This window comes from Salmo salar, chromosome ssa06, assembly GCF_905237065.1.
Source record: "Salmo salar chromosome ssa06, Ssal_v3.1, whole genome shotgun sequence".
NCBI lineage: Eukaryota > Metazoa > Chordata > Actinopteri > Salmoniformes > Salmonidae > Salmo > Salmo salar.
This window is the reverse complement of record NC_059447.1, coordinates 45,642,020-45,660,628: the sequence shown is the minus strand read 5'-3', so window position 1 is coordinate 45,660,628 and position 18,609 is coordinate 45,642,020. Positions and strand designations below refer to the sequence as shown.

The 18,609-nt window shown below is 40.2% G+C and overlaps 1 protein-coding gene across 2 annotated transcripts in view; it reads left to right on the top strand.

The window, feature by feature from the left end:
• The window catches only part of LOC106607460 (sodium channel protein type 4 subunit alpha B), a 55,772-nt gene extending 40,459 nt beyond the window's left edge, over positions 1-15,313 (top strand). For both annotated transcript variants that reach the window (XM_014204434.2, XM_014204433.2), the window contains exons 18-27: positions 5,033-5,159; positions 6,261-6,415; positions 6,513-6,686; positions 6,861-6,983; positions 8,235-8,516; positions 10,309-10,362; positions 10,466-10,603; positions 10,759-10,863; positions 11,219-11,489; positions 11,625-15,313. In XM_014204434.2, coding sequence (XP_014059909.1) covers positions 5,033-5,159; positions 6,261-6,415; positions 6,513-6,686; positions 6,861-6,983; positions 8,235-8,516; positions 10,309-10,362; positions 10,466-10,603; positions 10,759-10,863; positions 11,219-11,489; positions 11,625-12,898 — 2,703 coding nt within the window. In that variant the 3' untranslated portion in view covers positions 12,899-15,313. The remainder of the gene's footprint in view (positions 1-5,032; positions 5,160-6,260; positions 6,416-6,512; positions 6,687-6,860; positions 6,984-8,234; positions 8,517-10,308; positions 10,363-10,465; positions 10,604-10,758; positions 10,864-11,218; positions 11,490-11,624) is intronic.
• Positions 15,314-18,609: the final 3,296 nt, after the last annotated feature.

The following is an 18,609-nucleotide window of genomic DNA, read 5'->3' as shown; positions in this document are numbered from 1 at the left end:
TATACTATATACTACAGTTTTCTTTAACTACATTAATTATACTATAGTTAACCGTATACACCACAGTATTCACTGTATTGTTTCAGCAGACTTTAGTCCACAAAAACACTACAGTGAATACTGCAGTAAAGACTGCAAAACAATTTACTGGGATCAGCGCCATCAGACCCAGATAGAAGCTCATAAAGATCACATACAGCCTCTGCTACAGAGAGAACATCTATCTATCTCTGATCGTCTGGTTGCAAAGAGAGGAGAGACCATGTGACTGTAAAACGGAGCGTGGGAAAGAAGACCAGCGCAGCATGTTTAGCAAACCTGACACACACAGCTACCTGCGTACTCACACAAACTCCTAAAGGAAACACTTCACACCACTCATACGCTTACTGTGTCGGGGTACAAATCAAAATCTATGAAAGCTAAATATATTTATGCTCTATTTACAGTACCAGTCAAAAGTTTGGACACACCTACTCATTCCAGGGTTTTTCTTTATTTTAACTTTTTTCTACATTGTAGAATAGTAGTGAAGACATCCAAACTATGAAATAACACATATGGTAGTAACCAAAAAAGTGTTAAACAAATCAAAATATATTTGAGATTTGAGATTCTTCATAGTAGCTTTGATGACAGCTTTGCACACTTTTGGCATTCTCTCAACCAGCTTCATGAGGTAGTCACCTGGAATGTATTTCAATTAACAGGTGTGCCTTGTTAAAAGTTAATTTGTGGAATTTCTTTCCTTCTTAATGCATTTAAACCAATCAGTTGTGTTGTGACAAGATAGCGGTGGTATACAGAAGATAGCCCTATTTGGTAAAATACCAAGTCCATATTATAGCAAGATCAGCTCAAATCAAATCAAATGTTATTGGTCACATACACATGGTTAGCAAATGTTAATGCGAGTGTAGCTTAATGCTTGTGCTTCTGGTTCCGACAGTGCAGTAATATCTAACAAGTAATCTAACAATTCCCCAAGAACCACCTAATACACACACATCTAAAAGGGGAGAATGAGAATATGTACATATAAATATATGGATGAGCGATGGCTGAGCGGCATAGGCAAGGTGCAATAGATGGTATAAAATATGGTATATATATATATATATATATATATATATATGTATATATGATATGATATGAGTAATATAAGATATGTAAACATTATTAAAGTGGCATTATTTAAAGTGGTGTTGTTTAAAGTGACTAGTGATCCATTCGTTAAAACCTCTTGGGGCCACCCCTTCCCATTCTGATCCCTGTGACGGGATTGCTTGACAAGATACATGGCGCGAAATTCAAAACAGCAAAAATCGAATAATTTCAATTTCTCAAACAATCAACTATTTTACACCATTTTAAAGATAAACATCTCCTTAATCCAACCACGTTGTCTGATTTCAAAGAGGCTTTACGGCGGAAGCATAAAGTTAGATTATGTTAGGACAGTACATAGACAAAACATTACACACAGCCATTTTCAAAGCAAGCATGTATGTCACAAAAACCAAAACCACAGCTAAATGCAGCACTAACCTTTGATGATCTTCATCAGATGACACTCCTAGGACATTATGTTAGACAATACATGCATTTTTTGTTCTATCAAGTTCATATTTATATCCAAAAACAGCATTTTACAGAGTAGTAACCTTTTCAAATTGGGTACGTTTTTCATCCGGCCGTGAAAATACTGCCCCCTAGCCCCAACAGGTGTCCAGTGATTGGGTCTCCATGTAGGCAGCATCCTCTCTGAGTTAGTGATTGCTGTTTAGCAGTCTGCTGGCCTTGAGATAGAAGCTGTTCTTCAGTCTCTCGGTCCCAGCTTTGATGCACCTCTACTGACCTCGCCTTCTGGATGGTAGCGGTGTGAACAGGCAGGGGCTCGGGTGGTTGTTGTCTTTGATGATCTTTTTTTGCCTTCTTCTGACATCGGGTGCTGTAGGTGTCATGGAGGGCAAGACGTTTGCCCCCGGTGATGCGTTGTGCAGACCGCACCGCCCTCTGGAGAGCCTTGCGGTTGAGGGCGGAGCAGTTGCCGTACCAGGCTGTGATACAGCCCAACAGGATGCTCTCGATTGTGGATCTGTAAAAGTTAGTCAGGGTTTTGGGTGACAAGCCAAATTTCTTTAGCCTCCTGAAATTGAAGAGGCGCTGTTGCGCTTTCTTCACCACACTGTCTGTATGGGTGGACCATTTCAGTTTGTCGTTGATGTTAACGCCGAGGAACTTAGAACTTTCCACTTTCTCCACTGCTGTCCCTTCGTTGTAGTTAGGGGTGTGCTCTCTCTGGTGTTTCCTGAAGTCCACGATCATTCTCCTTTGTTTTGTTGACGTTGAGTGAGAGGTTGTTTTGAGGACACAACACTCCGAGTGCCCTCACCTCCTCCCTGTAGGCTGTCTTGTTGTTGGTAATCAAGCCCACTACTGTTGTGTCGTCTGCAAACTTGATGATTGAGTTGGAGGCGTGCAAGGCCACGCAGTCGTGAGTGAACAGGGAGTACAGGAGGGGGCTGAGCACGCACCCTTGTGGGGCCCCAGTGTTGAGGGTCAGCGAGGTGGAGATGTTGTTTCCTAACTGGGGGCGGCCCGTCAGGAAGTCCAGGAACCAATTGCACAGGGTGGGGTTGAGGCCCAGGGCCTCCAGCTTGATAATGAGCTTGGAGGGTACTATGGTGTTGAATGCTGAGCTATAGTCAGTGAACAGCATTCTTACATAGGTATTCCTCTTGTCCAGATAGGATAGGGCAGTGTGATGGCGATTGCATAGTCTGTGGACCTGTTTGGGCAGTATGCAAACTGAAGTGGGTCGAGGGTGGCCGGTAAGGTGGAGGTGATATGATGTAAGGTGGAGGTGATATTATTTAAGCAAAGAGAAATGACAGTCCATCATTACTTTAAGACATGAGGGTCAGCCAGTAAGGAACATTTCAAGAACTTTGAAAGTTTCTTCAAGTGCAGTCGCAAAAACCATCAAGCGCTATTATGAAACTGGCTCTCATGAGGACCACCACAGGAATGGAAGACCAAGAGTTACCTCTGCTGCAGAGGATAAGTTCATTAGAGTTTACTGTACCTAAGATTGCAGCCCAAATAAATGCTTCGCAGAGTTCAAGTAACAGACACATCTCAACATCAACTGTTCAGAGGAGACTGCGTGAATCAGGCCTTCATGGTCTAATTGCTGCAAAGAAACCTAAAGGACACCAATAAGTAGAAGAGACTTCCTGGGGTCAAGAAACACGAGCAATGCACAGTAGCCCGGGGAAAATCTGTCCTTTGGTCTGATGAGTCCAAATCTGAGATTTCTGCATCTTTGTGAGACGCAGAGTAGGTGAACGGATGATCTCCGCATGTGTGGTTCCCACCATAAAGCATGGAGGAGGAGGTGTGATGGTGTGGGGGTGCTTTGCTGGTGACACTGTCTGTGATTTATTTAGAATTCAAGGCACACTTAACCAGCATGTCTACCACAGCTTGGTGCAGTGATAAGCCATCCCATCTGGTTTACGCTTAGTGGGACTACCATTTGTTTTTCAACAGGACAATGACCCAAAACACACCCTCAGGCTGTGTAAGGGCTATTTGACCAAGAAGGAGAGTGATGGAGTGCTGCTTCAGATGACCTGGCCTCCTCAATCACCCGACCGCAATCCAATTGAGATGGTTTGGGATGAGTTGGACCGCAGAGATAAGGAAAAGCAGCCAACAAGTGCTCAGCATATGTGGGAACTCCTTCAAGACTGTTGGAAAAGCATTCCTCATGAAGTTGGTTGAGAGAATGCCAAGAGTGTACAAAGCTGTCATCAAGGCAAAGGGTGGCTAATTTGAAAAATCTCAAATGTAAAATGTATTTGATTCCATATGTGTTATTTCATAGTTTTGATTTCTTCACTATAATTCTACAATGTAGAAAATAGTAAAAATAAAGAAAAACCCTTGAATGAGTAGGTGTGTCCAAACTTTTGACTGGTACTGTATATTATTATACAAGGTATATATATATATATATATATATATATATATATATATATATATATATATATATATATATACCTCGTATAATAATATACCTCGTATATTTGTTTTAGTGTCTGGTAAATACAGGGCATGCCTTTGTCAGTTCCTCAGCAGGCCAAATCATATAACATTTGTTTCATTCAGGAGCTAAAGCCTGAACGATTGAGTAATGCATACCTTTGGCGTGCCTCTAAAATGGATCAAATTACATGTTTCACATGACAGCTCCGCTTACGGCTAAACCCATGGCATTTCAACTCTGACCTCTGCTTTAGCTACCCCAGCTGAGACCCATTTCTCAGAATATGGTGTAAATACATTATAAAAGGGTAAATAAATAGTTTGATCACACAAACAAAACATGAAATAAGACACTACATCTTGTCAAATTATCAGACAGTGCATATTGACGCACGGTATAAATAAAAAAAGCCAGTCTTTGTTCAGATTAACTCGCAGTTAACATATAACATTATTGAATTACAGTTTATGTTCTTCAGTGCAGGGGTTGAATAATTCTTTGGAGCTGACATGTTTACAAACTTTAAAAGAGACTGTCGGGCAACAGTTGCTATGTCCTACTTTTTTCCCACAGTGTGTTTACTCATTAGTCTAATGTGACAAGCGGCACTGTATGTGAAAGAGAGATACCATATGAATCTGTGACTGGGCAAAGAGTTATAGACACATAGGTAACTTAAATCATTCCTCCTCTTACTAAACCAAATCATTTTGTGCTGTGTCCCAGCAAATGCATCCAGATCTTTATACAATCTGCTCAAAACAGTGAGTAAATAGAGGTCATAGTAAGTTGAGGATATAGAATTACATTTCATGTCTCTCAATCCAACCCAGTGGGCATGATTAACCTCTGATTTCAAGATACAATTTATTTAAAGGGATAGTTCACATTTGATGTTTTTTATTTATTTTTTGCTATAAGATTAGCTACAAATGGGATATCCCATATTATCTAATACAGATGTCTCTCCCACTACAGTTAAAGAAACCTATTGCACCAGACAATGCCTCTTCAATATGCAGCACAGTGGACAATCCCCCTGAAGTGGAGGAAGAGGAGGAAGAAGAGGCAGACCCCACCAGCCCTGAGAACTGCTGGACCGAGAGTAAGAGGATCTCCCACTTACAGGCTTGATGCTACCATGGGAGTCAATATACACTGAACAAAAATATAAATGCAACATATAGTGTTGTTCCCATGTTCCATAAGCTGAAATAAAAGATCCCAGAAATGTTCCATATGCACAAAAAACGTATTTCTCTAAAATGTTGTGCACAGATTTGGATAATCCATCCACCTGACAGGTGTGGCATATAAAGAAGCTGATTAAACAGCATGATCATTACACAGGTGCTCCTTGTGCTGGGGACAATAAAAGGACACTCTAAAGTGTGCAGTTTTGCCACAGATGTCTCAAGTTTTGAGGGAGCGTGCAATTGGCATACTGGCTGCAGGACTGTCCACCAGAGCTGTTACCAGAGAATTGAATGTTAATTTCTCTACCATAAACTGCCTCCAATGTCATTTTAGAGAAATTGTCCAACTGGCCTCACAACCTCAGACCACATGTATGGCATCATGTGGGCGAGTGGTTTTCTGATGTCAACGTTGTGAACAGAGTGCCCCATGGTGGTGGTGGGGTTATGGTATGGGCAGGCATAAACTATGGACAATGAACACAATTGCATGTTATCGATGGCAATTTAATGCACAGAGATACCGTGATGAGATCCTGAGGCTCATTGCCGTGCCGTTAATCTTTTATGAACTGTAACTCAGTAAAATCTTAGAAATTGTTGCATGTTGCGTTTCTATTTTTGTTCAGTATACTGTAGTTAACCTACATCAGCCTCCAATGATTTACTTAGTTGTTCAGGAGGAGAGAGGGAAAGAGAGCAGGGCTCGCTTACTTAGTGTAGATTTGTTTGAGTCATGTTGCATTTCCCTGGTTGATATAACAATGGCTATACTGCCTATTTAAATTGAGGTTCCCTGTATGGTTCAAATGGTAGAATACACTTTAAGTGAATATGAATTCATTAGCACCCCACTCATCTCCATTAATTAATTATTTTTTCTTCCCCATGCATTGATTGTAATTCTGAAATCCCTGACTTGACAAATGTGGATAGTACTGGTAGATGGGGTGCGAGGTTTGTTTTGCCTAATCTTACTAATATGTTCTCCTTCCTCAAATCTCTGGTAGAATGCATTGGACGATGCCCTTGCCTTGATTTTGACATCACCACGGGCAAAGGAAAGACTTGGTGGAACTTCAGGAAGACATGCTTCCTCATTGTGGAGCACAACTACTTTGAGACCTTTATCATCTTCATGATCCTAATGAGTAGTGGAGCTTTGGTGAGATAGAGTGATGCCTTCTTTCAGTGCAATGCAAATAACTAACATACGGTATTTTGAAACAGCTGTCCATAATCTTTTGTTCAATCCTTCACAGGCTTTTGAAGACATATACATTGAACAGCGCAGGACCATAAAAATCATCCTGGAATATGCTGATCAAGTCTTCACCTACGTGTTCATTATTGAGATGCTCCTGAAGTGGGTGGCTTACGGATTCCAGGCCTACTTCACAAACGCATGGTGCTGGCTGGACTTCCTCATTGTGGATGTAAGTCAAAGTAGTAACCCCAGCCCATCTGTGTAGTGCATCCTCATCATAATAAGCTATATTTTATTTGATCAACATTTATAAGTCATATTTAATCAATATAAATGAGCAATATTTCAGTTCATTTGAGAAAGCTAATCTTCACATGTTATTGTCACATCCCAAATCTCCAAGGTGTCTTTGATTAGCTTAACGGCTAACATCCTGGGCTATGCTGAACTTGGACCAATCAAATCTCTTCGAACTTTAAGGGCTTTGCGGCCCCTCCGCGCCCTGTCCAGATTTGAGGGAATGAGGGTGAGTGAGTAGTCTTTCATAAGTCGAGAAAACCGAAACAAGAGAGCTGGTGTTCAAAAAGAAAGGAGGACCAAGGCACTCTTCATATAATTGATTAAAATGCCTTTATTAGTATGGCATGTTCGATAGAAACAATGTTTTTAAAAATCCGACGCGTTTCGGCTGCATGGCCTTCGTCAGGGAGTACAAAGAAATAATACAATGTTCTCTTTTGAACAATTTTTCCAATTAGCCCTAATTTGAAGAGGGAGTGGTTACAAAATTGATTGGACATACCTAGGAAGCAATACTATACACACTTTAAAGTGAAATACTGTAGCTATGTTATCATAAAAATACAACTCCAAGCTAGAAGTATCAGAACACTTAGAAAGGTAGTTCTAACCTTAAATATGGCTGGGAGAATAAGAAATAAGAATAAGAATAAAGAATCAAGAATAAGAAAGCAATATATTCCATAGTACACTAGAACACAGCAAAACATGAACAACAAGAGTCTAAACATAGCTGAGGGCAATTGAGCAAAATGTCCATTAGATGACAGCAAATGGACCCATCACAACCCTACAGGAAGGGTAAGAAATCCATATCTTCATTTAAACCCGGGTATTTAGTGGCCTGTAGTTTGTAAATCCAAAAACCTTCCCTTTGGTTTAACTGACCCATTTCTAATAGAGGCCGGGATATGATCAATACCCATAGCTTGTCGGGAGGCAGGGTTGCCATGGTGTAAGGACGTGTAGTGCCTTGCCATGGGGTAGTCGTCATTGCCTACCCATACGGCGTACTTGTGTTCCGCTAGGCGGTCTTGAAGGCGTCTCTTGGTCCGTCCAATGTAGAACACCTTGCACTGTGGACATTCCAATCTATAGATGACATGAGTGGTTTTGCAGTTAATGAAATGCTTGACGTAACACTCCATTTTGGAAGCTGTATCAACAAAATACTTTTTCTGTGCAATATTTCTGCAATGGTTGCACTGGTTACATTTAAAAGAGCCCTTGGGTTTGTATTTGTATTTAAAAGAGCTGGTGTATTTGATGAGTCCCAAACATGTAAATCTGTGGCCCTAGAAATGAAATGCATTTGCTGATACATTTTCGAGAATTGATCAACAATCCAATGAGTATTTCACTCCAATGAGTCTCAGTAGTTCAACATGAATCCCTTTTTTACATACTGTACAAGCTCTTCCTTTACTAGGGATTTGATTTGTAGGTTTTCTAAAATTAACCCTAACCCTTTCCACAGGTGGTGGTGAATGCTCTGGTGGGGGCCATTCCTTCCATCTTCAACGTGCTTCTAGTGTGCCTCATCTTCTGGCTCATCTTCAGCATCATGGGAGTCAACCTGTTTGCTGGGAAGTACTACTACTGCTTCAACACCACGTCTGAGGAGAGGTTCTCTGCTGACGTTGTGAATAACAAGACCGAATGCTTTCAACTAATGGAGGGTAATGACGACGTGCGCTGGATGAATGCAAAGGTCAACTATGACAACGTGGCCATGGGCTACCTCTCCCTCCTGCAAATAGTGAGTTTCAAAACAGATTGCTTACTAATCATATAGCCTACTACTATTCTATAGTTGAAGTTGTTTAAAGTGGTAATACGGGTGTTGGCTTGTGTTACATGTACATAGCCTACTGTTTCTCAGTGGTGGAAAAAGTACCCAATTTTTCATACTTGAGTAAAAGTATAGATGCCTTAAACCTCTCTGGGGTATGTAGGACGAAATCGTCCCACCTACTCAACAGCCAGTGGAATCCCGTGGCGCGATATTCAAATACCTTAGAAATGCTATTACTTCAATTTCTCAAACATATGACTATTTTACACCATTTTAAAGACAAGACTCTCGTTAGTCTAACCACACTGTCCGATTTCAAAAAGGCTTTACAACGAAAGCAAAACATTAGATTATGTCAGCAGAGTACCCAGCCAGAAATAATCAGACACCCATTTTTCAAGTTAGCATATAATGTCACATAAACCCAAACCACAGCTAAATGCAGCACTAACCTTTGATGATCTTCATCAGATGACACTCCTAGGACATTATGTTATACAATACATGCATGTTTTGTTCAATCAAGTTCATATTTATATCAAAAACCAGCTTTTTACATTAGCATGTGACGTTCAGAACTAGCATACCCACCGCAAACTTCCGGTGAATTTACTAAATTACTCACGATAAACGTTCACAAAAAACATAACATAACAAATGTTGGTTTGGTTCAAAATAATCCATAGTTATGTTCTTATATCCTCTGTTTTGTTCGTGCGTTCAAGACACTATCCGAAGGGTAACGAAGGGTGACGCGTCGGCGCGTATCGTGACAAAAAAAATCAAATATTCCATTACCGTACTTCGAAGCATGTCAAACGCTGTTAAAATCAATTTTTATGCGATTTTTCTCGTAAAAAAGCGATAATATTCCGACCTGGAAACCCTGTTTTCGTTCATAGACTAAAAATCTAAAATGGACTCTTCTTGTGCACACGCGCACCAGTCTCATTGTTCTCTGATCGACCACTTACCAAATGTGCTACTGTTTTTCAGCCATGGCCTGCAAAGTCATCATTCAATGTTCTGCCGCCTTCTGAGAGCCTATGGGAGCCGTAGGAAGTGTCACGTTACAGCAGAGATCCTCAGTTTTCAATAAAGAGAGTGTAGAAGGCCAAGAAATGGCCAGAGAGGGCACTTCCTGTAAGGAATCTTCTCAGGTTTTTGGCAAATACTGCCCCCTACCCTAGAGAGGTTAATAGAAAGTTACTCAAGTAAAAGCTGATGTCACCCAGTAAAATACTACTTGAGAAAAAGTCTAAAAGTATTTGTTTCTAAATATACTTAACTATCAAAAGTAAAAGTATAAATAATTTCAAATTCCTTATATTAAGCAAAGCAGACGGCACCATTTTCTTGTTTTTAAAATGTACGGCTAGCAAGGGGCACACTCTAACACTTAGACATAATTTATAAAAGATGCATTTGTGTTTAGTGAGTCCGCCTGATCAGAGGCGGTAGGGATGACCCGGGATGTTCTCTTGAAAAGTGCGCGAATTGAGCCTTTGTCCTGTCCTGCTAAGTATTCAAAATGTAACGAGTACTTTTGGGTGTCATGGAAAATGTATGGAGTAAAAAGTACATACTTTTCTTTAGGAATGTAGTGAAGTAAAAGTAAAAGTTGCCAGAAATATAAATAGTTAAGTAAAGTACAGATACCCCCAAAAATTACTTAAGTAGTACTTTCAAGTATTTTTACTAAGGTACTTTACACCACTGCTGTTTCTTACAGCATATATTTTTTTCTCATGTCCAGGCAACGTTTAAAGGATGGATGGATATAATGTATGGCGCTGTGGATTCACGTTTTGTAAGACACTTCCTTCTTAATACTGTAATAATAATTATACACTTTGAAATGAGTATGAAAACCAACTAATTTCTTGTGATTTTATACTCTCTGTTCCAACAAGGTGGAAGACCAGCCCATATATGAGGATAATGTTTACATGTACATCTACTTTGTCATATTCATCATCTTTGGGTCCTTCTTCACCCTGAATCTCTTCATTGGTGTCATTATCGACAACTTCAACCAACAAAAAAAGAAGATAAGTGGCCGTCCTACAGCCTAATATCACTAAATACCAAACACAGCATGAAATACATTTCTAAAACATATTATCACCACAATACGATACACATATAAATTACTAATATTTTAGGTCAATGACATGCACATGAAAATAACTGTATGTCTCTATACTTTGGAGGGAAAGACATTTTCATGACAGAGGAACAGAAGAAATACTACAATGCCATGAAAAAGCTTGGTTCCAAGAAGCCACAGAAACCCATTCCTAGACCCCAGGTAAGCACCTGCTTGGGTTACTGGCTAATTGCCTTAAGAACAAAATAGTGTATATTCCCGCCCCTACACATCATTTCATTGACAGTAGTCTTAGTTCAAATACAAGTGTATCATCACCGATGTTTAAGAGGAAAACATTCAGCTAAATACAGTACCACTCAATGAGAAGGTATTGCCCAGACTTTATCACTATCTGCTCTTGTCCGCTTCTGTTCCTCCCCCATGACAATATCTTTCCTTCCAAAGTATAGAGACATACTGTTATTTTCATGTGCATGTCATTGATCTAACATACCTCTAATTCAGTCTGTTTTATCCTCTCCTTCTCTTGGTCTCTATTGATTGGCGGTTGAAGAACAAATTCGCAGGCCTTATTTTCGACCTGATCACCCAACAATTCTTCGACATCTTCATCATGGTGCTGATCTGCCTCAACATGGTAACGATGATGGTGGAGACGGACGGCCAGAGCAAGGAGAAGGAGGATATACTCTTCCTCATCAACCTGGTGTTTATCATCGTCTTCACCACAGAGTGTATCCTCAAGTTGATCGGACTGCGACAATATTTCTTTTCCGTCGGATGGAATATTTTTGATTTTGTCGTCGTCATTCTCTCCATCGTTGGTGAATATCAAGAAATTATTGTATTCATTAGTCATGTAGCTACAGAATTCTTTATTTTTTCTGAAATGAAACATGATTGAAGAACATAGTAATTACAATGAAAACTAAAATGTTGTTATTTTCTTTCCATTCCAGGTTTACTGCTGGCGGACCTCATAGAGAAGTATTTTGTCTCACCTACCCTTTTCCGTGTCATAAGACTGGCCAGGATTGGTCGAGTTCTGAGACTCATCCGAGGAGCTAAAGGCATCCGGACACTGTTGTTTGCCCTGATGATGTCACTTCCTGCTCTCTTTAACATTGGGCTTCTGCTCTTCCTTATCATGTTTATCTTCTCCATTTTCGGAATGTCCAACTTTGCGTATGTCAAGAAGGAGGCCGGAATAGACGATATGTTCAATTTTGAAACTTTTGGCAACAGTATAATTTGTCTGTTCATGATCACAACCTCAGCCGGTTGGGATGGTCTCCTCTCACCCATTCTGAATAGTAGACCTCCGGACTGTGACCCGGACGTGGAAAATCCCGGCACAGATGTAAGAGGCAACTGCGGCAGCCCTGGTTTGGGAATTTGTTTTTTCTGCAGCTACATCATCATGTGTTTCCTTGTTGTGGTCAACATGTACATTGCCATTATCCTCGAGAACTTCAATGTGGCCACAGAGGAGAGTGGCGACCCGCTGTGTGAGGAAGACTTCGAGATGTTCTACGAGACCTGGGAGAAGTTCGACCCTGACGCGTCACAATTCATCGCCTACGACATTTTGTCGGAGTTCTGTGATACGCTTAAAGACCCGCTCAGGATCCCCAAACCCAACGCAATCAAGCTGATCACCATGGACCTTCCCATTGTCCCTGGGGATAAGATCCACTGTCTAGACATCTTGCTGGCGCTGACCACAGAGGTGCTGGGAGAGTCAGCGGAGATGGATGCCATGAAAGAAAGCATGGAGGAGAAGTTCATGGCCAACAACCCCTCTAAAGTGTCATACGAGCCAATCACCACCACCCTGAGGCGAAAGCAGGAGGAGGTAGCAGCTGTTGTTATTCAGAGAGCCTATCGTAAGCATCTGCTGAGACGTTCGATGAAACTCGCCTCCTACAAGTACCGCGAAAAGAAAGCGTTAACCAAGGAGGACGAAGCGCCGCCAGAGACGGAGGGAATGATTGCCATCAGGATGAACAAACTGTATGGAAGCCAACAATCACTCGGAGTGGATGAAACCGTTGTAGATATGGATTCTCATGAAAAACGGGAGAGCAAAGAACTGACAGAGACACAACCTCCTGTGGAGACTACTGAAGAGCCGCTACCTGTGGAGCTTCAGAACGAGATCATCTTGCACTCTGCCCCATTTGTCATCCCTGTCTCAATCCGTAACTCACAGCTGAAAGAGTCCAATGTTTGAATAACTAGTGCAACCAATGGATAAACACTGCATCATCATGGTCTTCTGTCTTTGACGATGAGACTGCTTGTTCATCTCCAAAGTCCAACTTTGGTATGTTTGGCTTGGATCAGAGACAGGGTTCTCGCTAACTAAGACTCTGAGGGACACATTGAGCCCAGCCCACTGAATCAAAGAGATGATGATATAACGAATATAGCAGTCAATTTAATTGATGTTGATGATGTTAACCTGGAATGTATTGACTGAGAAATCATAGCTATTGTTGGCAAGACAATCACCAAAGCCTGAGCTGAAAGTTTTGGGCCCATTTATGGATGTAAGCCCAGTTGTGGTAACAGACCCCTTGTAATTAAATAAGAATTAAATAACCTAAGAGATAGGTAGAAATGTGTAAGATAATAATAATTCAATAAAACTCCATCTCACAAAAATATACCTTTCAGTCCCCTGAAAGTAATTTAATAAATATGTTCCTTTTTGTATTTTTATGCCTTTTTTATTCAAGATGTATTCTTCAAATCAAATCTGCACTTGCAGTATTCAATTGCAACAAAAAAGGCCAACAATATTCTCAGCTGTATCTTCAAAGTTTAAATATGACTCCAAAAACAGGATTCTCAAAAAGTATTATAGTTTTTTCATATGGAATTATGACTTTTGGTACATCTGTCATTTTAATCTAAACTTTTATTACTGCCTTATCATTTTCCAAAAACTGGTACAAGAATGTCAAATAAAAATGTTAAATAGATTTTTCAATGAATACAATTGTATTTTGAAAAGTTATTATTTGTTTGGTTTGACGTATTTGGCCAACACTTTTGTGTGTTCATTTTAAGGTATTAAAGCAAATACTCATGTACAGTATATGTACAGTATATACAAAGTATTTTATATATTTTTTTTACCCAAAATACATTTAATAATAAATATGACCTGTGCCTTTAACATATGAAATGAGAAAACACTTTAATGAAGGAACAGGTTTAGAAAACAGATGGAGAAATTATTTGCATTTGCAATAATCAACTAATTCTGCTGAATAACACTTAATTTGTCCAATTTTTATAAGGTCGTTTTTCTTTTATTGTCGAATTTCTTAATTTTCTGTATATTTCCTTTGATTTTATTTTTAAGGAAATTGACTTTATTTTTTTTCATTGTAGTAACACAAGTAACCTACTGTAGTAACACAAGTACTACTAACAGTGTTCGGTTTTTAATCTGCAATTATTTATGGTATTAAGCAGTATGATGATAGAAATTCATAATTACATATCTTCACAATAGGTGCACATGCTGAAAATGTACTGGTCCGTTTATTGGAACATGGGGCTTGTAACACCAGAGTTGTTGTTTTGATTTTCACAAGGGGCACATACTATATGTGTTAACTGAGTCGCTTCGGATAACAGCTTCAGCTAAAATTACCATACAAGTCTTAACACAGAAATGTCTTAATCATGGGAATGCAGTAGGATAGCACCTTGAAACATAATTTGTACTGGATAATGAAGCCTTGTTAGGAATGCAGTTTATTCATTAAAAAGTGTAATGTTAACTACTTTTTAATGATACTTTAATATCAATCTCACCTAAATGTGTGTACAGTATCTTACACAATCTCTGTTTGGAGAGGCACATTTGACTATTGATACTAATACACTCCGATTAGCACAATCGACCACACTGCGATTTCTTTGGAAACTTGTATGAGAAACGCATGGATTAACTACACATGCATGGAACCAGCTTGAGTTACTACTACAATTCCTAACTGCACCATCAAATGTGTGTCCGTTTGCGTTTTGAAAACAATGTGTGGAGGACAATTTAGATAAGATATATACATTTTCTATTTATTTCAGTGATTCAATAATTCTAACCAATTAGTATTTCATTACAAGGGGTCTTGAGTTTGAATTAAGGACAAATACTAAGTTAGCAACTGCTTACTTTTGTACAAGCTCTTCCATGTTTGTTAAGCCAAGTGTGCCTATATGTAAGTGCTACCTACAACAGCAGTTCATCCAAAGGGAGAGGGGTTTGCCTCTAAATCATGTTCTATGCACAGTGTGAACATTCAAGCAGAGGACCTTGGAATTGTGAAATGTAAATTATATAGATATCATGCACCATTGTTTACAAAACTAATACTGTGTGAAAGAAATAGAGAAGGATGTTATATTGTATTTTTTTCTGAGGCTGAATGCGTGCTGTCAGCGTGGCCTGTAAATATTGTATGTTCAATGCTCAATTGTGGAGGTTTTTGTAGATTGTATTATCGATATAAAGAGCATTTAATTAATGTAATGATAAACTATAAATGCAAATATACAGCGGTACATATTATGCTTTAAAGCTTTACTTTCTAACAATTCTAATACATTTTAAATAAAAAAGAAAAATGTGTTTGGGTGCTCTGCCAGTTGTATTGTATTTCTAAAATATTTTGGAGGGATCTTTATGATGTCTTTGTTCACAAGCATACTGTATATGCCATCTGCTGGAGAACTATACATATCACAACTTGACTGCCAGACATGAGTAGCTTTCAGTTATCTCACTTTTACCAGTCACGACATCTTTGTTCCCAGTTATGATCAATAGCAATTCCCAGATGTGACATTTTTCCTCTGGAGTACAAGAATATATGTAATCCCTTAAGCATTTGTGAATTCTGAGATGTACATTTTACATTTACATTTTAGTCATTTAGTAGACGCTCTTATCCAGAGCGACTTACAGTAGTGAATGCATACACTTCATTTCATACATGTTTTTTTCTTTTTTTTTTCCCTGTGCTGGCCCCCCATGGGAATCAAACCCACAACCCTGGTGTTGCAAACACCATGCTCTACCAACTGAGCTACAGGGAAGGCCAAGCTTTTGTTCATTTTTCTATTTCCTGTGGGTGGTGCTTAACCAGCAGTCAGATATCTATTTAAACCTATAGTGTTAGGACTTAGTTCACAGTCCATAAATACTCTTTTACCTTATTATCGTGCCTCAAAGACATTGATTAGATTGTTCTCACAGCCATACCATAGCTTTATCTGTCATGTAAAAGACTTACAGTATACAAGATGCTGTCACATGCGTCGTAGTGAACAGACCAAGGCGCAGCGTGTTGAGTGCTCATCTTTTATTTTTTAATGAAAAAGCACTTCACAAAGAAAAAACAAAAGACAGCCAAACATTTCTGTCAGGTATCCTAACATACTAAACAGAAAACAACCACCCACAAAACCCAAAGGAAAACAGGCTGCCTAAGTATGGCTTCCAATCAGAGACAACGAAAGACACCTGCCTCTGATTGGAAACCATACTCGGCCACACATGGAAAATGAAACATAGAAACAGAAAACTAGAACAAATTCCCCTAGAAACAAAACAACCCCAAAACACACAAAACAACCCCCCTACTATGGCAAAATGACCCTTTTCACTGGTCAGGACGTGACAGATGCACTAAATGTTGTAAAAATACCTTATGCATATGATGAATGTATAACTCAACTCAAGAGAAACATGATTTATAATTAAACAGTGGTAGAACATTTAGTTTGTTTCCTGCCAACACTATCAATGCAGCATTACGTTTCAAAAACAAAACAGAACGCTGTGTTCCAAGTGCTGATCTTTGGTTGTGTTCACTTCACATGAAAAACATTAAAGCTGTGCCTTCAGGACGTCTCACCCAGCAGGCATATAACTGCAGCAGCAGCAGTACTGTAATCAGAACCCGTTGGGTTTGGAGCAGTTGCCCTCCAATAACCAAGCACAACCCCTCCCCTCTTCCCCAGACACACGCATGAGCGCACACACACACAAACACACACACACTCTCTCTTTTGGTCTCTCTCTCTCTAACCAGGCCCTTCCTTTAGGAGACTGGCGGGGGCAATGGGGCATCTGGCTGGAAGTGTCTGCCGGACTATTCCTCACCAAGTTCCAAGCATACAGCACAAGTCAGGGGTCATCGGTGCGTAACGACCTTAAGACAGCGAGGGTCTGTGTGTTCTGCATGTCTCTCTTTAGTTTGCAAGACCAGGAGTGGGACCACGACTATAATGTTACACCCATTCACTCCTCACACTGACTGACCAATCCCTGTTACACATGCCAAGCTTGGCCCTATGACAGACCAGGAGGTCAAGGAGATTAGCTACAGATGTTATCTACATGCTTGTGATGACTGGAGGGAAGGGGCTTGGGTGTGGTGACCATAATGAGCAAAATAGAGGCTCACTCAAATTCTATCACATCACAACTGCCAGCTTATATAACTTACTAGTCTAACTATCTGATAGTGTCATAAATGTGTTTCAAAATACAAAAAAAGGTGCCATTATCATGTTATCATTTAATTTAAAGAATCTATTGCAAAATATGTAATGTATAAGTGCTCTATAAAGGGTTAGAGAAAGCCAATTCAGTGTAACTTTTGTTTGAGTAGTCTATATGTTTTAACTTCACAGTCACTGAGCTGTGAGACTTTTCCTTAAACTCACTTAGGACAAGGTTTAGTTTCAAGTTTTATTAGTGGTTTGTGCAGAATAAACATGGTATACACCATCCAACGAAACGCTTACGGTCAGGTTCCTTCTCGACAATGTAACAAGAATAAGAAAGAACAAAAGACAAGAATACGAACATAAAGTAAATGGCTCAGTAGACTATAATAAATATTTTAGCGTAAGTATAATGCAGGAAGGCACAATTTAAAGTACAATATTTACACATGTATGAGAGAAAGAAGGTATTGGGGGGGGAAATGTTTAAATTGTGCAGTATTAAATCTGAGTCTGTGCAATAGAAGAGGTTGGTAACAGCAATTATGATGTGTGTGCGTGTGTGATTGCATGTGTGCTAAGGGTGTGGAGAGTGAGTACAGATGGTCAGTTCAAGTGTTCAACAGTCTGATGGCTTGTGGATAGAAACTTTCTCTAAGCCTGTTGGTATCAGACCTCATGCTCTGATACCGTCTCCCCGAGGATGAGGGAGTGAACAGCTTGTGGTTGGGGTGTGTGGGGTCCTTGATGATGCTGCGGGACTTCCTATGGCACTGTTTTAGTAGATCTCCTGGATGGGTGGGAACACGGCCCCACTGATGTACTTTACGTTTTTATAGCGTTACGCTGACGTGTAAGTGTATGCGTGTGTGTGTAAGTGTGTAAGTGTGCATACATGCTTGTGTGTATGTGATTGGGGGGGTGGCGTGGATTTCGCCCAATGTAGTGAAACTAGTGAAGCACTGGCAGGGCTTGTCCTGTCAACACGTGGAATCTTCTCCAAACCAGAGTCCCAGCAGCTTCCCGGGAGTCGCAACATGAGAGGAGACAGGTGTTTTGATGTAAGACTGAGGGGGAGGGAACGAGGGAGGGAGGTGAGGAAGGGGGGCAGACCAGTGGGAGGAAGGTTAGGGTGTGGAGAGGGAAAGAGAAAGGGATCAAGCGTTCTAATGTGAGTTATAGTCGGGAGGGAGAGAGAGAGAAGGGGGGGGGGGTGTTAGTGAGGAGGGGTGAGAGGATCAGAGGAGAGGGTACGAGGGTATGCCCCCTCTGGGACCAGCTGGTGCCCAGTCCTAGATCTCCGATGGCAATTAGGGTCAGAAGTCAACCAGCTAGTGCATGGTACACACTGTAGGTACCATTCCGCCGCTCTGATGAGACGTAAAAATGGCAGCCATAAAACATGACACCATT